Below are 22994 nucleotides of genomic sequence, written 5' to 3'. Positions count from 1 at the left end.
GGTTTGTACTTACACTAGTGTCCAAAACCTAAGGACGAACACTATTCCTGAAGATTACAACCCCAAATTCAAGCAAATTTAAGAAAAAAAGAATAGCAATAGGGCAGCAGAGAACGGCACTTTGTGCCTTCGCCTACAGAAAAAATGGTATGAACTTGGAGGAAACAAGAACAGCAATTAATAGAAGCATATTGTAAAAAACACAGTCTCTGCAGAAAACCGGCAAAATGGCCAGAAATTGAAAATGAATTAAAACCTGGATAATAGATCAAAGCAGATCGGGTTGCTGCTCATCTACAAAGATGATTATTCAACGAGCAAAAATATTGGCAACAGAAAGAAATATCAATTTTACAGAGTCGCCATCATGGTGCTTTAGATTTAGGAAGAGAAATGATTTACGCATGTGTGCAGTATTATATGTTAGATTTTTTAATGATTTGATAATTTTTTAAGAATACTTGGTTTTTTATCTAATAAACTTATAATAGATGCATTGGAATTTAAAATAAAAAATAATGTTTGCGGGAAAATTTTCATGCATAATTCATGCGTCTACTAAGAAGAATATTTTCTTTTCTCCAAAAATTCGACTTGAAAAATGTGATGTGTCCAACGGTGCATCTTATAAGCCGAAAAAACGGTAAGTCAACTTACTCGTATATTTTTTCCTAATATCGTAATCAATGAAGGTTTAAATATCAATATTTTTGACATATTATATATTTACATTATGATAGCTTAAAAACTCTTCTATTGATAAGAAACTTATAAATGGATGTTTTCTTATAAGTTTTTTTTTAATTTGCATCATTTAAAACTAGAAATCAACCACCCATTTTATATTTAAATTTCCAAATAATAATAATTAAATGAAGAAAACACACTAAAAGTTTGAACTCTAAAAGATTTATAAGTATCCATTATTATTTTAAGAAGTGCAATACCGAGGCAACTCATATGGAAGATTTCTACTTTCACCCTCGATTACGTTAAAAAAAATTATTCGACTGTCGCTTATTAAATAAAATAGATATTTTTTTATTATCCTATCTTTTAACAATAACAGCAATAATAAACCTTAGTTAGAAATTTCATTATAAAGATATAGGAAATATTTTATCCCCTATTAAAATAACTTTTTTCATTTTCACTCTTTTCTTTGACTGTCTTCCTCTTCTTCTTCCTTCCTCCAATAATCTTTAATTACATCCAACAGTGTTTTCCGGACTTTGTGAATGAGTCTTCATTAATCTCAATGGAATGTTGTATACACCGATCGTTTCACTTTCAGTGTGTACAAGGCCGATATCATTCAAATCGTGCACATGATCGTATCGGAAAAATCCTGGAACCCGGATTTCCCGTGTATGTCGCGATTCTTACAAGTATAGTACTGTATTTTGTTTTATTCTCTGTTAAAGTATTAATGTAGCATATTTTATAACATTTTTGCATTCATGCAATGAAGAATACCAAATAATTATTATATTTGAATTGTTCTAATAAGCAACGTTTCTTAATAAATCTAGATTATTTCGAAATGGATTCGCTTATTAATATTCTTAATTTAGAAATTAATAAGAGACCTCGCCCTAAATTAGTTTTTAGAGATTGAATAATTTTAAAATTAAGAAAAATTTAAACTTAAACGAACACGTGTTATGGATGTATACCTTACAAGAATTCCAATACACTTCCAGTTATTACTTTATTTTTAACTTGGGGATTCTCTTCAATGCGAATATATGAAACATATAGATGAATAAATGGAAACAAATTTATTACAGTGACAGCCTTGCAATATGTTGCCGTATATTTTTTCTAATTTATTTGAAAGTCATTTCTTCCGAGGTTCTCAAAACAACACCAGGAGAGATTTTTAGTCATTACTATTAAAATTAACAATCTCATATATATAAAGATAAATGGCCATTATCATACAAAGGTTTTTCTGCATTCACACAGCAAGTGGTTTACATAGATACTAATTGCTGTCTATAGTAGTTACGATGGTTCAATGGATTCAATGGAAATATCAAAATCAATTTTAGGTTCATTGTTTATTTCTTTTTCACATGATGCTGGTCTATATGCAAAAAAAAAAAAATCTTTTTCTCCCCTCTAATTTTAGTGTACTGTTGACGCTAGGTTGTAAAATGGATTGTGCTCCTGTTGCCTTTCTCAGTCAGGAAATTACTTCTTTCAGTATATTGTTGATAAAAGACATCAATGACTTCACTGGTGTGATGATCTTCGTTGAGAAGATAGATTCTCACCATCTCTTTGATGACCAAGAAGATGGTCAATTGCCTCTTTCAGTGAAGATGTAGTGATGTATTCTGTGATGTCGAAAGTAAAAGTTATATATTCCCAAGCCGAACCGATCAATTTAGTATTAACGAGATATTCCAAGTAGATATGTGGAACATTTTCCAGTTGGATCACAGAATAGAAAATTCTCCGGCGGATTAACTTTGCGTATTATGTTGGGGCATTGTGCCATGTTCGACTTGGTTGAATTAATTGGATTAATGTTACATTAATCTGTTGTATTAAGTGGAGCAAATAGAATCTGGTGAGTTGGATTAGAGAGTAACTGATGGACAGATATCGAAGAGGAATTTATGGAGGAGTTGAATCCAGGAGGGCGAGTAACCATTGGTGTACCTTAGGGGATCAGTAATTGGTCCTCTATTGTTTAATTTGTATATCAATGATATAGGAAATCATGAGACGAAAATATTCAGTTGTTTGCTGATGCAAAACCAGGACGATTGATGGTAAATGAAGGTGACGTAGATATTCTGCACAGTGACTTAAATAGACTGGTAGTATGGGCAAAGACAAATGGCTGTTGGTTTAATGTGGCTAAGTGTAAGGTAATGCACTTTGGGAAGAGAAGATCATAAGCTGTGTACTATATTGATAGACCTGAGCTTCCGGAAACTGATGAGATCAGTCACTTGGTGGATGATTGTGAACAGGGAGCCGAAGTTTGGGGGCATATCGCAAAAGTAGCCAAAACACCACATCAAATTATGTGGTTGTTGAAGATCACAAGCACGGATTGAGAGGTGTTATTGTTCACATGGATAAGGCTTGGCTTTAATAAGGCCACATCTGGGCAACTGCGGACAGATCTCGTCTCCCGGATTTTGTGAGGATGAAGAAGTGAGTGACAAAGACTGTGGTAGGTCTGTGAGGTGCTTCCTATGAGAATAGGTTGGAAGTCTGTAGGCTTCAAATACTAGCGGTTAGGAGAATAAGAGGAGACAAGATAGAAGCACATAAGTTAATAAATTAATTTTATAGGATTGACATTGAAGACTTTTTTCATTACATGTCAGGGAGCGATAGTACGAGGATCGCCGTGGAAATTGTGTAAAAGTGTAGTAAGCAACGGTGTCAGGGTTAGATTTTTTTCTTGGAGGGTAGTGAATAGGTTGAATGGGTTTCCAGAGGTGGTTGAGGGCTTCGTCAGTGAAGGAGTTTAAGGAGAGGTATGGTAATATGTGAATAATCAATCACCTGTTTGGGAATAATGAGTCTTCTGAATTTATGGAAATACTAGTATAATAATCATAATAATGAAAGAGAAAATATTAAAAGTTAAAGAATTAATAGAGTCCGATCACCGCTTTAGTAATCTTGCTTGGATGAATGGACCAGTATTGCGAAATAAAAGATATTTCAAAATTGTTATTCATTCAGATCACGCAAAAAATTTTAAAATTAGGATTAGTTTGTATATCCCGAAGAGGAGAGGCTCTGGAACTCTCGACCTGGATAAGGGGTGGAAGCTTTACTACTCTGGTATGAGCCTGACAATGTCTGCTCAGGCGGGTGTGGGGATACTCACAAGCCCCAGCTGTCAGACTGTGTTGCTGAGTGGATCCCATTGGGGGAAGACGGGTGTGTGTGTGTGTGTGTGTGTGTGTGTGTGTTAAGGCTTCAGATGAAAAACCATGATTTGACTGTGGTGCAAGCCTACGCACCTAATCTGGAGTCAGAATACTCTGCCTTCCTAGAGGAAGTGGACGCTGCTTTTGATAGGGTGGCAGACATGGAATCAGTCCTGCTAATGGGTGACTTCAATGCACATGTTGGAACAGATGACCAGACATGGAGGGGTGTGGTTGAGAGGAACGGCGCCCATGACCTTAACGCAAATGGGTTGAAGTTATTGGACTTCTGCTGTACTAACAGCTTGTCAATAATGAATACCTTCTTCCACCACCGAGAAGTCCATAAGTATACCTGGTACAGGGATACACTATAACAAAGGTCTCTGACTGACTTCTTTATAGTCTCAGCAGACCCATTTTCCTCATTGTTGAACGTTCATGTGAGAAGAGGGGCAGAACTGTCAACTGACCACCACTTTGTTGTGTGCACTCTACCACTTCAGAAACCAGATGCTACCATCAATAAGCCTAAGCAGCTATACCGCGTGAAATGGGAGACATTGGAAAATGACGCTGTGAGGAAGAATTTTGCAGATGACATTTCCTCCAGGTTCAAAGAGATTCCTAAGCATACTCCAGATGTTGAGGAGGAGGAGTGGAAGCTGTTCATAATAGCTGTAACTGCCTCTGCACTCTCATGCTGTGGCAGAAAGCGGCTTGACGTGGCAACGGGCAGTGAGAAAAGGACACCTTGGTGGAACCAAGACCAAAAAACTGTCCAGGCAAAAAAGAAGTCCTACCTGACATGGCTTAGGATCAGGTTACCTGAGATGCGTTTTGCGGTATGCTGAGGCACGAAAAGCTGCTGCTGAGGCAATAAAGATAGCAAAGCAGAAGGCTTGGGAATCCTTTGGAGAAAGATTAGACTCATCCTATGCAAATGCAAACAAAGTATTCTGGCAGACCATCCGCCGCCTTCGAGGTAGGAAATCGTGCATAGAAAGGGCAGTTAAGGCCGCTGATGGTGCACTTTTAACAACCGAGAAGGCTATCCTCCACAGATGGAGGGAATACTTTGAGAGCCTTCTTAACCCGGGTGGCCCAGCAGCAGCCAAGAATGTCTACACATGTTTTGTGGACTTGGAGAAGGCATATGACTGGGTTCCCTGGGATACGCTTTGGAAAGTAGTACAGGAGTATGGAGTGGGTGGCCAACTATTAGCTGCCATCAAGTCCTTGTATGAATGCCGAGAGTTTTGTGTCAGGGTAACCACCACAAAGTCTGAACCTTTCACGGTCTCCGTTGGCCTCTGCCAAGGGTGTGTTCTGTCACCCCTACTTTTCATAATATTTATGGACTGGATTGATAGGTACAACCGAGGCAGTGAGTGTGTCAGAATTGGAAGATGTAGCATTGGACGTCTGCGTTTTTGCAGATGACCTAGTTCTGCTTAGCTCTTCCACAGATGACCTCCAGCGGACCTTGGATAGGTTTGTAGCTGTTTGTAGATGGCAAAACTGAAACATTTGTGGTCTCAAGACAACCATCCCAGTGCACTCTACATGTAAGTGGAGTCCCCATGAGGCAGGTGGAGAAGTTTAAATACCTTGGGTCCATATTCACGAGTGATAGAAAGTGGGACGTAGAGCTAGATACTCGAATTGGCTTAGCAAGCTCAATATTGCGGGAGCTTGGCCGTTCGGTAGTATTGAAGCGGGAGTTAAGCCAGAAGGCAAAGCTGGTTGTCTTCAATACAGTCTATGTCCCCATCCTCACCTATTGTCATGAGAGTTGGGTAATGACCGAAAGAATGCGGACACGAATCCAAGCGGCTGAAATGAGGTTCCTTCGAGGGGTTGCGGGACTGACAAGACTCGACACAATCAGAAGCTCTGCAATTCGGGAAACCCTCAATATTCAACCGCTGCTTCTCCGTGTTGAGAGATCACAGTTATAACTAAGATGAAAAGCCAAACGGCTATCCCCTTTTATCCCCTTTACAGATCACAGTTATGTTGGTACGGGCACCTGCTCAGAATGCCACAAGAGAGGCTCCCTCAGCAGGCCTTGTTTGCCAAGCCAGAGGGTGGGAGGCCACGTGGAAGGCCAAGGACTCGCTGGATAGATGATATTCAAAACCTTGGGTGGACACGTTTGGGAATCTCACCAGAACACCTGAGCTTGGTGGCAGAGGATCGTGACTAGTGGAAGTTCCTCTTGCAGCTGTTGTCCCCACAACCCAATTAGGACAGGTGGGCCTTGAAGATGTATGTATGTATGTATGTATCCCGAAAGATGTTCATAAAATGATATTCAAAATATTGTTGAATCACAAATCCAAGAATTTAGAGTAATTTAAAAAAAAGAACATTATGGAATAACGACAGAAGGAGCGTGCATGATGTGAAAAATAACCGAAGTTTATTTTTCTATTCCAGGGACTCGTTTGCATGAAGTATGATTGATAAAATACGAGTAGAAGAGACATCAGTTCAAAATTGATTCGCTATCGATTTTCTAATAATAATATATCCAGGAGAGTATATAACCTAAAAAAAAATCGTAGGTTGGGTGGATACTAGTTTATGAATGTATAAAAAAATACAAAATTCCGAAATGTGTCAGATTTACTTTCTCACACTGTTAGGTCATACCATACCTAATATTAATGAGGAAGAATTCTGGTTCCTCCAAGTATAGACACCGAATCGGGAAATAAAGCTTATATGATATTCCACATTTGGAATTATTTTGGTCAAAAATAAAATAAGTTTATGATACAAGAATTCAAATAATTCTTACCCTTCATCTCCTACTGTGGTCATAATTTTACCTATATTAAGAATATATTGATACGCACAGAAACTATTCTGGCTAGTTCTGATTCTGTCATCGATAAGAAACATTTCTGTGAAACCAAACGCGAACTTGACTTCTCTTTCATCAATTTACATTCATACTGTAAGTTTATGCTACTTCATGAATGATTTACATTTCATGAAAGCAATATTACATTGACCAGAATATTATTTCCATTTACTTGTAAGGTTACTAAATCTAGTGACCTACACGTTAACAAAAATAATATTGAATTCAGTATCTTCTTTTACCACCAACTAAATATTTCTTTAAAATATACAAAATCAATTCTTCCTAGCTCATCTTTCACTGACCTTAAAGTACGATATCCAGATACACTGCATTTCGTGAAAGAATTTCTATAAAGGGAACTTTTTTTATTGGACGGAAGGTTATTGATAATTTTGTTATTTGGTTTTCTTTCCTTCTAGGGAATTCGGTTGTATTTTGTTGCCCATCCCTTCTGTAAGGTAATCACTTTTACAGCCATGCTATAGTGCTGAAAATAACATTCTTTGCAATTCAAACAAATAACAACAGTAAAATACTTTGTTGAGGAACCGAAGGATTTCCCATTATACACACAACATATTATGTTATTATTATTATATGGTATGTCTATGGAGTCCGGAGACTAAGCGAAACAAACTATTATACACACAAAACCTATCCTACGTCTCCTTAAACTCGTTCATTGTCAGGGAACTCAACTAATTCTGGCAATCCATTTTTCTCATTTTCACCACTCATTTTCACCACTTTCCATGCAAAAATTCCTTTGCATCTATTTTATAAATCCCCTTTAATATCTTAAAAGCTTCTATCATGTCCCCTCTTTTACACCTATCAACTAAACTTTGTAACCCGCAAACCTTCAACTGTAATCACCAGGAACAGTCCACAGATCTGTCACCAGCTTAGTCACTAATCTCCGAATCGTCTCTACCACCTCCTGGTCCCTAAGACACCCACGTGACCAAATCTATGCACAGTAGTGAAGATTCACCCAAACCATAGCCCTATAAAGAGGGATAATTGCTTGTTAGTGTGTTTTTCAACATCAACGTAATCATTCGAGTATTTTACCAACTTTTGCAATATGCCTTTTGAATTTCAACTCTCTCTCTCTCTTCCACTATCTACAGGTTCCTATCTTCATCAGTTTCCCTCAATCCAGTACCATCAATATGATACACCGTATGCAACCTTTTCAACCCGATGTTTTTTGATGTTGCAAACCTTACATTTTGTAACATTAAATGTAATGCTGCAAAATGACAATCATTATCCTTTACCCACAATTCCGATTTATTTAAATCATCCTGCAAGATATCTACATCACCATTATCAACTATTGCTCTCCCCAGTTTTGCATCATCATCATTAGCAAAGAACTGAATATCTTCGCTTAAATCTTCCCCATTGATATACAAATTAAAGAGTAGTGATTCTTGAGGTACTTCACTAGCCACTCTCCCTAGATTCCACTCCACCATATACTACTCTTTGATCGCTGTCAGCCACCTACCCCCTCCCTCCCATCCGTGCTATACTACTAGCTTCATATCCATTTCCATTTGCTCCAACTTTTGTAATACTTTTCCATATGGTATTCTGTCAAATGCATTTGCAAAGTTCTGCAATATCATGGTGTAGCCATTTCCTTTATCCAATTCTGCTATCACCTTATTATAAAATGCGAATAAACTACTAAAACAGGAATCACCTTTATCTTTGCAACTCCAAGTTGAGGTGTGAAATTGCGACTTTCAGATGAAATACTTTGTCGAAAAATTAAAAAATTGCTCTTAATACTACGAAGGTGAGTTGACTGATTTCAAAAGCTAACAAGAGTTTTTGTTATTGGTGTTCGTTTGCAGTAAAAGAACTTGGCAGATAAACCAGCCGGCGAATACACGTAATTTCTAGACAACACATTAAATAGGAATAATTTTCCCATTTAAATAAATATTTATGAAAACCATTACTTCGCTGCGACAGAAACTTCCTGTTCTGCCTAATAAATGAATAAAAGATGAGTTTGTATTTTATTTACAGCTTCATATGGCGTAGTTACAACTAGAAACACAAAGACTGTTTCGTGAAACAGTACTAGTTAATGGTTAAGCTGCCCTTAAAATATGTATGCTTCCTAGTTATATTTTTCCCCTTAACTACTTCACTTCCTTCAGAAATTCTTAGTTACTTTTGTGAGTGTTACACAAGAAATTCAGAGCAAATTAGGCTCTTTGTTTACTCACCGATGTGCCCAATGTATAATTTAAAACTGAAGTGAACAAAGTGGCGGAATAACGAACCAAGTTTCCAACTTTTCTCCAAGATGACAGAGACACTTGAGTGAGGGATAATTAGGTTTGTTCTGCTCGTCTGACTAGAGAGTGAGGCAATGTGCTACCTGTATGCTATTTCTTGGAAGAAAATTAATCCTAGTGAGCGTGTGCACTTAGGAGTAGAACATAAAATTAATTTCATGGCAACTTGGCGAAAGGTTTCCATGACTACAACGCGGTGCACGTGAAATGAGCATTTAAATCTTGGAACTTTATGGCAGGAGCAGTAGAAAATGCAATAGACGAATGGTTCTTACTTCTGGCAAACGAAGAAGTGTCTTAAAGTTTGCATTGGCTTGGACAAACAAATCCATTTACATGTCTCACTGGAAATGGACGCTCGAGAAAAATGAAAGAAGAAAAGGATTGTTTTTATTCGAGTATGGTTGCTGCTTGTTTATACACGAATGGTATCTTATGCTACATTAATATTGGATCCCCCGAAGATTCAGGTTGCTCTGTTTTTAATTTGATTAACTAACCGTTAGATATGCATAATCTCATGGTAGCTTTCAAATCGCTAGGGCTGTGGAACTTTTTTTCTATTTTTTATACTCTTTTTTTTTTTCAAGCCATCAGTCGATCTTCGATGTAGGCAGATAGGGTTTTTTCCATTTTGGAAGGAACTCGAGTTCTTAATCTCGCAACTCAATAAAATCAACGAAAAATAAAGCAGCACGAGCATACATGCAAATAGATATTGATTAAGATTAGGAAAGATTGCCTCTTATACTGTACGCCGTGGGGAAACGCAACACATCGGTGATGGTATGAGGTGAGACTAGATACCATTTCAAAAAATAGTGCCGGCTTTTCCCCATAAGGAAATGAAAAGGAGCAAGATTTTTTTTATTTATTTATAACCACAAGGTGAATCCCAGTCACTAGATTTTTAACATTACTGTATCAAGAGTCACGTCATTCATCTTGATTTATGGCTTGAAATCACATAAAAAATAGTCGCTTAGGATTATGAATGGTGTATTATTCCTCGCAAATGAAAGTGTTGCTATCATCAAAAACATATAAATCATATATTTGTTTAATCGAAAAAATGACATATTTTTAGAAAAAAAGCTCAGAATTCCTCCATTGTGAAAAATTCTCCTTCCCTCACTGGGTGCTCATGGAATTAGGAAAGTACTCGTTTGGCCATACAGAAATTATCACGCGTAAAAAATTTGATAACAGAAGGTAAATGCTTTTGTGACCTTGTGACGCAGTAATTAAATAAAAAAAGCGAAAACGTTACCTGCACTGGAATGCATTTTCTTTGACTGTGATTTAAAAAAAAAAACGGGCATCTTAAAGTAATAAGAGAAAATCCAGGGCCTTAATCTTTACAATTAATGAGAGATTGGTCGCTGTTGACAGCTGTAACTCCTTTTAGCGTTTCATTAAAGAAAATATAAGTACGTATTCTCCAATTAATGTCAAATAGAAAATGCTCAGATCAATATTAGAGGGTCGTGCCACTTAGGATATCTGACCAGAAGTTGTCGAATTGGAATCAACTCCAACGTGTAAATACGAATTCTAGATTTAAAAAAACGTTGAATGAAATAGTGATCCGTAGAATTTATAAATAAATGAAAGAAAATGCAGTGCTTTGAGAGTTAAGGACGGAGTTCAGATTTCCTGGGGATTGTCGCAGAAGAAAAGTTATAGATTGGTGTAATAACAGTTGACAGTGACTGACTGACTAGAGAGTCGTTATGGGGACGTGCTTCCATAGAGCCATTGACTTATAGTTATGACTCCCAGCTGTTAACAGAACATTGGAGAAAAGTCGCTGAAACCCAATAAATCGACCAGCATATTCTGGAATGACAGATGAATGCCTTATAACGGTACAGCGCTGTGAGCTTTAACTGTCAAAGAAAATCGGGACTGTAGACCTGGAAAAGCAAAAGGGGAAAAGTGCTGTTAATACCCTCCCCATTAATGTTACCAAGAATGAGAAACAAAACTATTCTTAACTTGAAAGAGAATGTGTCTAACTTAGTAGACATGAAATTCATATTCATACAATCTGTATGCGTTGCCTGATTAATACAGATTTATGAAACGCTTGAATAAACCAGACCCTAATATATAAGCGAATCACAAAGCCTGACTCCAGATATGTGAACACACATACACACACACACACACACACGTGTGTGTGTGTGTGTGTGTGTGTGCAAACTGTAGGTCGATGACAGTATGAACTAGAATGGCTATTACGATGAGGACTTCATTAAAACGAGCTGTCATTATTCATGTGTGTGTGTGTGCACGTGTGTTTGATAAGCGTTTCAGGGATGGAAACTGATAATGTCATCAGGGACTGTCGCGAATAGTAGACTAGACAAATAGACGTGCACACGTTAATAGAGTTTGAGCGTGATGCACAAGCATTTGCGCACTGTAAATGCCAAATAACAGGAAAGAAAAAAAGTAGAAGAATCATATACAGAGTTCGAAATATAAAACAGTCCGAAACGGAACTCAACAGGGAAGGATCATATTGCGATATATTGTGCACAAATCAATCACTATCCATTTACAGCCCAGCTCTGTACTTTCTATAACAATTTTAGTCCTCATAATTTTCTCCTCTTTATTTCTTAATAAGAATAATCCTTTTTTTTAGTATCTCGTGGAAATTACAATTCATATTCATACAATGTACACATATAATTAAATGAAACATTTAATGGGAATATGTTTACTTACCAAATACCATTGGTAAGGAAAATAGGGATCAGAAGGTTCTTTAGGAAGAACGCTGCTTTCTCCTCCTAGTCGGAGTTGTTTGTAACCTCGCTTCACTCGTTTGAACCCTGTTTGTTGAACTGCCAGCGACACCTTAACAAGAAAGAAAGAAAGAAAGCAATCGTAAAAGTGTGAATAAATACACATTGCTCTCTACAAGAAGCCTTCATCTAAAATTAACATCAAGGCAATAATCATGATATTAATATTTTATTAATATTAAAATGGAACCATGTGTATATAATTATTTAAAAATGCTAAATTGTAATAATAATTATAATTATTGCGTTTCACCTCATGAAATCCCATCACTCATCGCAGGAAGTACTCCAGATTCTATTCCCTCCAAAAATCATATTTTTATCTGTTAATTTATGCGTGTGTGCATGCATGTGTGTGTGTGTGATAAAAGTTGCACAACTTATCGTTATGCCACTTTTATAACGATAGGTTGCACCAACATTTGATTGCCTTCCTAACGAACTTCCTATGAGTTTGTTAGGAAGACGACTACGGTTATCTTATGTTGATTTCCATCATGTATTTAGCATGACTACTCTTTGTCTATAGGCATGACTATGACTCTGATATGGAATTAACGGCTGGTCATTTTGTTCATTGCGTCTATCATTTTCATATGTTCAAGGTTTTGTTATTCTGCTCTTTTTTTGTTTGGATGAAAAATCCAACTCATCGCTTGATACTAGATAATTTACACCATCCCGATAAATGTCTATAAAATTCTTCGCGCATCCGATTAATGTAGTCATTTTTCCCAGATAACTGACAACCTCATGACGACATTTAAGAAAAATCACCTGGAAAGTAAACATGATTCCGCCAATATCACAAGAGTAACGATGTCCTGAATTTGAAACTATATTTCCTCGAGTTCATTTTAAACCGGGAGAGTAGCTCGCAGCAAGCAATTCAATCGTAAGCAGTTAAAAATATACCGAGGACAAATCGATAAGTTCACGATACTGGAAGAAATTTGATCATGATATTGTAGGCGAATGAAAACATTTTTCATAATTTAGAAGAAAAAGTCCACAAATGTTTTTTTTTTTTTTTTTTGTAATGTTCTTAGAAAAACTTTGGAGTGTTTCCTCATTTCGAAGTTCTGTTGTACTAAAGAAACCGAAGTTATAACGTACGCATTATGTTTCGAAACCGTGCGTGTGTGTGTTCTAAATGTTTGAGTTAAAACCGTATAATCTCCTCCCGACTGCCTTAACCTCAGACAAACTAATTCAGTGCCGAGTGAAAGCTTGAGATTTTTTTTAAACAACTACCTCTGAATAATAGATAACATAAATTGTGTTATGTATTTAATCCATGTTAAAATAGATTTTTACTTTATCAAAATCTGAAATAGATTAACAGTATCTCCATGTATTTCAGTCTGTTAATTCGAAACATCAGTTACCTCTGTTAAATTACATTACTAGCAAAGGAAACAACATTAAAAAAAGATAACACATTAAACTTTAAAAATAAAGATTTTCTGCGAAAAACTGTTTTTAAAAGTATTCTGCTATTTCGAGGCATATAAAATGAAGAGTTGGCTTTCGAATCACGAAGTTAACTAAACAAGTTTTCAAGGCACTCACTAGAGGGCGTAACTTTATCAGGAAAGAATTAATTTAGTACTATGGCTATAATTTAGTACTTTATTTTCCCCCATTTCACATAAGTTTTTACATTCACATATTTGAAAATTAAAAACGAAAGAAAAAAAATGTGTCACTGAAGAAGCGTTCAAGAAAGTGGCTGAATTTCCTTACAACGATAAAAGAAAGTTAGTAAGATGATGTTATTTATATGGAAAGAATCACAAATATTTTATTTTCTATTCAGTTTTAGAGCTGGGTGGACTATTCACAAAATCATGCGTCAACACAGCCAAATGATTGTTGGATTGGCCACAAAAGTGACCAAGATTCTCAACTGTGGGTTTCTGTTCATTGAAATGATCGCACAATTTTTCACTGCCATTGTCAGGATAAAGTTTCCAAGTAAGAGTTGGGCGCGGAGTGACACTGGGTTAAGAGTACGCTTTCAATGGAAGATGGATTAAGTGACTTACGCACGTGAGCATAACTTTTATGGGACTGAATCAGATTTCTTTTTTTATCGTCCAAAAGGAATGAAGTCGAGAAGATCTGTCACGGGATCCGAGCGTATGAAGTGAAACTAGTAACTCAGAAATCGATAAGGATACATTCTTAACCTTAAAAATACACTATATCATCAAAAATATTCGAACATCCCTCCAAAAATATTGAACGACCTATGCCAAGAAGGAACAGATCTAAAAGGGTGCAGGAACCACCTGGAATATCAGTCGCGCGTGTGAAGTTTTCAAGGAAAATTGATTTTCGAATGTTGTACTAGAATTGGAGTCCTGTGACAAACTATAGCCTTTCGAAATCAGCGGTAGTTTATCTTGTGACCATTGTAGTTAACAAGCATCGTATTGAAAGAATTTGAATTATTCGTAGTGTGCAATTTCATCGTCGTTACCCTCGGGGACAATAGCATTTCTGCCGAGGCAGCTAAACCCATTAGGGGGATGAGTATATTCATGTTTATTAATTGTGTATGATTTTCAGCTGATTTATTTTGCGTGGTGTGAAACTGTAGTTTCTGTAAGTATAATCTCAGCCACCTCTTCTCAAAATCAAATGGATGTGGGATTGTTTCTTATAGTTTACAGTAAGCCGTTATTCTACCACCGTAATTGCGTATGACATTCAGTGTCTTCCATGTTTAATAATGCTTTATTAAACATTTTATAGCACATTTATATACACTGAAGTAGCCTGACTATCCACAAGTTTTAATTTGAATACCATAGTGCAAAGCTAACTGCACTTATAGAAAAAATGGTATCAACTTTCAGTTATATTTTCGAAAATATTCCTAGTGAGAAAAGAGGGTGTTAATCTATCTTGTTTTACTCACTTTACGAAACAAAAATACTTTAAAATAAAAGAAATCAAACCATTATCATTCCCTGTTGCACGCATCTATGCTTGTAACACAGACGACCAGCAACACAAATCCCACAGTGAAATTTTAAAAAGTGTCAGTCGAACAGCAACCTAGATATGAGTAAACAAGGAGAACTATGTCATGAATATGAGAAATACCAGTTCATAATCCATCTTGCCACCTGAAGTAATCTTGACCGTCTAAATTATGCTTTATTGGCTGAGCAAAATGATCTCGCTCATGAAAGACTAGCGAACGTAACTGAGTGATCAGCCTTTTAAAAGTTTACTTTGTAACGGCAGTAAATTAACACTACAAGAAGTACTGTCTCTCAAATAATATTGAAAGTTCTCTGAGAAGAGAAAAGAAATAGCCCGAAGATTGGCTAAGTGCGGATAGCATTTCACCATTGGTGCCTGTTGGCAATCGAGGCCGTGTGTCAACAATAGCTATGAGTGGAAACAGACGGGAAGGACAAATACAGATACTAATAAACTATGCACTTCTGAAGATAATTTGAAATGTTTCTAGAACTCCTTCTAGCGTCTCTTGCTGCAAATGCAAACGAAAGGATATTAATCTCATCTCTGTTGGAACGATGATTTGTTTTCATCATGCGGGTGATAATCTCTATCAGCAATAAATTGAACTAGAAAGAATTAGACCAACTAAGAGAGGAATATACTAATAAACATACAATAAGAAAAAATAAATAAATTGGAAAGTTAGTGGATAACAATTATTTAGGAACAATGTCTCACGTAATATTATTTTAGTATAATTATTCCTTATCTTACATGTATTTATACACCTACAGACATACACATACCAGCTACTGAATGAGAACGCTTTATGCAGATGTACGAAAACATCACTTACGCAGTTTAAATGAAATATTTGGTCACATGCGTCGCCACGTGTTACTGCTGGTCAGTAATCGTCAACAGTGTTGATCACAATGGGAAAAAACAAAGGATCTCTCCGGGTTCGATAAAGGGCTGATTGTAGTAGGGTCCGTCTTTCTAGATTAAATTTTCACGATTTTGAAAACAACAGAGCTGACTGGTTTCTCAGAAGGTACCCGAAGGTTTAATCAGTGATATTAATAGTGTAAATGATTGATTTGCAACCATCAATATTGCAATGGTTGGGCGACAGAAAATGCATAGATGTGCGCAGCGTGATCTCATTTTTGTACATATTAATGATAACACACCGCAGAAATTCATCCCCAGTACGTGCGTATCAAACACCATATCAAGAAAACAGATTAGAGTTTAACGCCGTGCTACAACCCCGCACAAAAGTGGTTACGATGCTACAAACGGGAGGTATCGGAAAGTACTGATCTTGCACCCAGGGATTTCCCATCGCGAACAACATGCGGTTCTAGAGCAGAGCGGATTATGTAAAATAAATGGTACTAAATGTACTATAAGTTTACAACCTTGTGGGAGTGGTAATCGCATTAAAAATGTATAAACGACATTTCGCACGTAATGTTAATAGCGACGGTTTTATACGAATTATCATGGCGCTCTTAAATGGACGTTTATATGCAATGAGTTGCCTTCAGAAGATATATTTCCCTATTCAGCTAACAGGGTCAGATATTGCTAATCAGATTTATTAGCCTCGATGGAAAGAGAGCTGTAAGAGGAAACGGTACTTTCATTACTGATATCGTTGAGCAGTATTTATCAGACAGTGGGTCATTTATTTTAGCATCTATGAAAGAGAGTTATGTCAGGCCTCCTTCTGACCAAATGCTATTGTGTAGCACGCATCGGGTAATAAATTGCAGACCCAACGAATGGCTAAAGCCATCCTGCTAACGCGTGGCTTAATAAAAGCATTCTCTTGATATCGCCAGCATCCCAGCTTGCAGTCTCTCAATTATAATCTTTTTCTTTAATACATGTCCTGCGGATAGCGAGATACCAGCCTTACGTATCTTCATTACCCAAGCCTGTGCGCACAGCAGGGAAAGATCTCGTCATAGGAAGCGGTGCGTTCTTTTGTGAAAGACTGAGAGGATGAGCAGTTCATCACGTATTTCTCTCCTGTGAGCGACCTAGGATGGGAGGGGGTTCGTTTTATTAACGTTATGTAACTTTTTTTGCTTTGGATAACTAATGAAATTTTGTAATATTGGCTAGAGATCACGATTGGTCTTATCACAAGCTACTCATAACGCGGTCACCATGGTAATACGTGTCAATAGTAGGCAGTAGCTATTATTACTATGGATGTGCAGAATGTTTCGCTCTTGTATGAACTGCGTCTAGATGATTGCCTCATCTCACTGGGTGACACTCCTTGATGGAAGATAAACTAAGTATTGCACAACGATCTAGCTTTGATCGCAAGGATCAGAACACACACACAGAATTTTATTGTTGACATATCTATCCTTTTCGACGAAAGAAGAACAGAGACTAACAGATGACGAAAAGAATAGAGAGAGAGAGAGAGAGATCAAATAATGAACAAGGAGGGAGAGAGAGAAGAGAAAGAAAGAAAATGAGAAAAGATAGAGATAAGATAGAGGATGATAAGGAAGGATTGATGGATGGATAGAGAAAAAAAATACAGTAATGCAGAAAAGAAATAACTACAGATAAAAAAAAGACAGAAGAAAGAAAAAAATAAAGCATGAAAAAATGGTAAAACAAGAAAGAATGAGTGGAAGTATATCACCCTACATTATCTGCACGGTAAAAAGACTACCGATGTTTATCTTTCAAAGAAACTTTGTGTTTGCTAGCGATTCGGTCAACATTTCATAAAAAGATAAGCTGTACAAGTGCAACTATCGGTACTGGGAGTTAGTCTCCCACTCGAGTCTCATAGTTAGTTGTTTACATTAATTTTCTCTTAGCAGAAAATTGCTTAATGTCATTACCGATCGTGACGCAGATGAAAGGCTTCGTTTGGTAAATATAATAAGCCTGTTATTATTTGATCAGCTCCCTTGCCCACTAGTTCAGGAATGTATGCTATGTTTTATTGTCATGCATTGCATTAAGTGAATTTTCTCTTAGCCATCTTTCTTTCTTTGTGTACGTGTTATTTGATTATTTCCAGGGACTGTTGCAAGAGACACACTATTCTTCTAACCCCACATTTTGGATAAAATATAAATGCAGTAAAACAAATCCAACGTTAAGTTACATTTTTATCTGTTAATCGTTCCTATTAATTCCATGTAAGATACAATTCAAATGGAAATGGCTATAGGCCAATCATAAAAATGCCCTTCGTAATATCATTGTTGTATACTGTCACCATTAGTTATCATAAGATTTGAATCAAAAGCCGTGTTTGATGCATTATAAGTTTGTCATTTGCAACATATAATTTTGTATCATGTCGAGTCGTTTTGCCAAAGTTTCCTAAAACCCATATGGTTAGAGTGGAAGAACAAATGCATACGTCCTGTCGAATGTCATCTCCATCCAGGATGTTGAGTATTATGAATCTCTACCTGATATCCATAGGATCTCGCAGAGACAGTATCCTATGTCTGTAGATATATCTGCTCACGGGGCTAATATGCCTACTTTGAGGGGACAAAAAAAACTCCTCCACCTCCGTATGAGACCGGACCGGATAACTCACCATTAGATTAAAAACATACGGGGAATATTCCTCACGTTATAGAGGGGATCCAAACCCGGTTTTTTCCAACTTAAAAGCTCATCTAAACTAACCAAACTATGGAGGCTCTAAATGCATATGTACAGACAAAAAAAAAAAAGAATCGGATAAGTACTTAATATATTTTGCATGCAAGACAATTCTAACGTGTCTATTTCTAATCTGCATTCTTTTCCATTTCTACGATCTAAATCGAAGACGTGCACACATCTAAGAATTCTTTCTACGCCGGAATAAAAACACATTTGCTTCCTGCACGTTGAGAACGTGAGTTGCTGGCATGTTTGATGGAAATAAGTGCAGCGATCTATATTCGTCAGAGGAAGTTTAATATTCGTAAACAAACCGTTCTTCATCATTATCATCCAGAAGCTTAACGTACGCCAAAGCGTATGTTTGATTAATTACTTGGGAAAGCTAACACATAAATTTTAATTAGTGCGACGCGACAACAGAACCAACTATAAATCACCCAGTATTAAAATGTCAGAAAATGGAAAAGCGATTTGAGATGTAATAGCTCGCTTCGTGTTACTGTTGCCAAAGGATTTCTTCCATTTAATGCTGCTACTGAGTTTGTCCTCCATATCGATGGTTTCTTACGTCACAAACATCGTCTAAAAGTGCACTCCGAATCGTCTAAGTGATCACAAGTCTCTAAGGTCTACTCTTGCGAGATCATGCATTTGAGCTGCTCATAATTTTCGCATTTCAACTAGGAATATATCACACTTACGACGTACACATGTCCAAGATTTATTTCTAATAAATAACATCAATAATAAAATCGACCGTGCTTATTATGCGTCTGGTATAAATTTTTGTTTCGTCAAATGTGAGAAGTATAAATCAAAGGGTTTCACTAGATCCCGAGTGATAAAACTGTCAGAATTTTCCATAAATTCAGTATAGAAATAAGGCATATGTCCTTCTCCAATCTTCCCATAGATCTTTTAATGGTTCTTCTCCATTCCAACATTACGTTACATCTCAATTTTGTTCCATCATGTATCTGCTAGTTATATAAAATTATTTTTTAGAATTTCCTTCATCTTCTTTCTCTTTTATTATTCTTAGTTGTTTTATTGTTCACATAATCTTCATCCGTTAACATTGTTTTATTTCTTCTTACTGCGTACCTTATAGCCAAGATGATATTGTGCAATCTTTTTTATATTTTATCAATGCGCTTCCTCACAACAAATGTGGTTAGGTTAAACTTTTCTTGACTGTGCAATTTGTCTTAATTAGCTCTGTATGATTTCCTGTAATTTAATTAAGCTCTCGAAGAGGAAATTTCTCAAATGAATCAGCAATTTTAAACTAATGTTATGAACTGTTTGTTCCAGTGCCGATCGCGAAGCGATAGTTTACACATACTATGATATATCAAGGTTAAATCAAAATCTCGTTTTATAGTTTTATCTTCTCCTCTAGTACAATGATCGGCTTTTATACTCGTGTTCTTTGCACGTATAAAGAGTTGTATTTTCCTTAACAGATCTTTGGACTTTGTTCTTGTTTATAACATTTGATTTAAATGACACTGAGAGACTCACCATGAGAGACTGAGAGATTTAAATAATTGAGAGACTCACCAACTCACCATAATTTTAACCAGTACTGTTTGAGAAACTCCTTTATTAAGCCTTATTTTAAAACTAGATATTCAGGAGGTGAGTAGCACGGTACAATATTACTTATTTTATCCTTAAAAGTGCAGCACGTCGCATATTTCTAGCTCAAGTTCAAAAGCAGACAAGTAGTAGTGAGCCTTGCTCAGTTACAAGGGCTCGCCTCTTTCGTTCTTGACGACGTAAACTATTTTTTGTCTGTTGTCGCCATGGAAACACGAAACACAGTTGTGCATCTGCCTTAGTCAAACGAGTGGAATATTTTCATTTGTTAATCAAAAATCAGGTAACGCCTTTTTATTCCCGTATATAGGGAGCAGTCGGGCCGTTTTTAGCGCTATCTAACTTTTGGATGGCCCAAGGCTATCACTAATTAAGCGGCACGCAGTGAAGAAAGTCGGCTCAACAAGTGCCGCCATCTCGTGGTCCCTAACCCTAACAATCGTATTTAATGTCTGAAATAATGTGGGTTCTACGGTCGATTTTCTTGAGTTTACGGGACGAAAAACCCTGGTTTCCGGGAGAAAAAAACTCGCTTTCCCGTGCCAGAGATCGACTAACTCGGTAACCGGTCGAAAAAAGACTTGGAAAATTTTCTTCTAGTCGCCGACTAGATTCGAAACCAAGAGGTCTTCCTTCGTGCGGTTAAGCGCCATGGTGTACAACGCCACATCCACTGAGTTTATTTGTATCAACAACAGCAGCTGTTAGGCATTTTCATTTACTCGTTACAATATACTTATGACACCTGTTTTACAATCACTGTTTAAATAAGATACAACATGTCACATGCTCAATTTCTATTTTCCTTATTGTCCTATTGAATTGTTTGAGCTATTATTTTGTTGGTATATGTTACATTACATAGTGATTTCAGTCTATTTATAAGTTCCATTATCAGATCAGTCTATTCACGTTTATATATACATATATATACACATATACATCCACATACATATATACATATATATACCTACATATACATACATATATATGTTAGCATTGACATTTTCCATATGTACAATTCGTTATACATATATCTTCATTCTATATCTTTGTTCACATATTTTGGATGATTATTTTATTAACTTAATTTAAATGCACATCTTATTCTTAAAATACATACATTGCTTATGTTTTTATTTACATTTATATATGCATATATTTTGGTAGTATCTCTATACCTCATGCAGATTTTTTTTTGTAGGCACTCTTATTTTTTACAAAATGAATTCCATATTGCTTTAACATTATATTGTTTGCTTAACTTAAGAGGTAAATCTGTAATTTCTTATATACAAAAGTTTTTTGAATTGCAGTCCTTATAAGGACTGGCTTAAAGGGGCGAAGCAAGAATGCTTTTCATATTCCCCGTTATCTGTAGAGGACAGTGTAGGGATAAGGTGTTATTGAGCTATTAAAGCTGTGATCATGGCAAGTGGGTAACAGCAATAGCCGAGCCTCAGTTAGAACTTCATTGGCTACAGCATTGCCATCCATTACCCTCCAAGGGTATTGGATTGAATGAATCAATCACCGCATCTCACGGTCCCTGAATTGCAGAATTAGTTACAGGTCTATAAATGGATAATATATCCTATTAACATTTTGGGTTATTATCATGTTATGAACTTATGTTATCTGCATTTCTTACAATTGACATTTCTACCATCATTGTGTCTGTATATACAATAACATATACATATTTATGGTAATATATCTTAATCTACATATTTATTACTCGAATAGTATTGACTTATCCTAAGGAGTAATTGCTATTTACATTTCCATTTTTTCTTTTCTTTTTCCTTACACAATTAGATATACATATATATAACATTCTTATCCCTTATATATAGGCGTACCTATATATTATTATTAATATTTTTATTATTTTGTAAAACTTTTATTTATTTATTTATTTTAATTATTATTTATATATATATATTTTTTTTCAATTTATTTATTTTTATTTTATTTTATTAGATTTGATATCTTGTTGTCATTATTCCTCTCATTGTGGCGAATGGGCCTACGTTAACAGCACCTTTGTCTGGGATTATGCTTTTTGTTCAGATAGTGGGTTATCATTTTTGTTTACCACTAACTACGGGGGTTCCATTATCGGTATAAGTTTTATTTTTCCTTCTTCTTCTCCTTCTTCAATTAGGCCGAGTTTCCTCCATTGCTGTGTTGTTATGCTTTTGGTTTGTGTAGTGTTTATGATAATTTCCTTTAAATAATTGTTAATTTTTGCTAGTATGTCTGGTCTGGTGTCTCTTCCGTGTATTTTGTCACATCTGTGGGACCATATTGCATACATTGTTATTGTTATGATTATTAGTTCTGTTTTTTTTCATTTTTTGGTCTTCCAACCAAAATAATCTGTTTTCAGAGAATGGTTGTGTCTTATGTAGGAATTTCTGTATGGTGTGGACGTTTTGCTACAGAACATCATAATATGATATATTGTTTCTGGGTCGGGACAGAAATGACACTTCGCTGGGCCTTGTAATGGGATTTTTTTTGCTACACACCACATTTTTGTGGGGAGACAGGCATGATGTACTTTATAGAAGAATGTTTTGTATTTTGGTGATATTGGAAGTCGGAAAACTTTGCTAAACACCGGACTTAGCCTAATTTCTCCTTTTCTTATTTCCCTGTGTTGGGGAGGTGGGAATGTCACTTGACTTAATGTTTTATATAGTTTTCCTGGTTTGATTGTCAGTAAGGTTTCGGTATCTGAGTGTTTCATTATATATGTGTACCCTTCGGCTATTTCTTTGAACATTCTCGGGCTTGGTTTTTTTATATCTGGAAGTGA

At 36.2% G+C, this 22994-nt stretch overlaps 1 protein-coding gene and 1 long non-coding RNA gene across 2 annotated transcripts in view; one reads left to right on the top strand and one right to left on the bottom strand.

Annotated features, from left to right (window-relative positions):
* The window catches only part of amon (prohormone processing protease amontillado), a 193386-nt gene that overhangs the window by 48606 nt on the left and 121786 nt on the right, over nt 1-22994 (bottom strand). Inside the window, exon 3 of the mRNA XM_090407725.1 lies at nt 11838-11969. Within this exon, the coding sequence (XP_090263851.1) occupies nt 11838-11969 (132 nt within the window). The remainder of the gene's footprint in view (nt 1-11837; nt 11970-22994) is intronic.
* LOC150097631 (uncharacterized) overlaps nt 1-22994 on the top strand; it is a 70097-nt gene that overhangs the window by 28831 nt on the left and 18272 nt on the right. The gene's annotated exons all lie outside the window — the stretch shown is intronic.

The sequence above is a fragment of the Typopeltis vanoorti genome, chromosome 17 (assembly GCF_054136105.1).
Source record: "Typopeltis vanoorti isolate ZY-2024b chromosome 17, IOZ_Tvanoo_1.0, whole genome shotgun sequence".
NCBI lineage: Eukaryota > Metazoa > Arthropoda > Arachnida > Uropygi > Thelyphonidae > Typopeltis > Typopeltis vanoorti.
The sequence above is the reverse complement of the archived record's forward strand: the minus strand, read 5'-3'. Positions and strand labels throughout refer to the sequence as shown.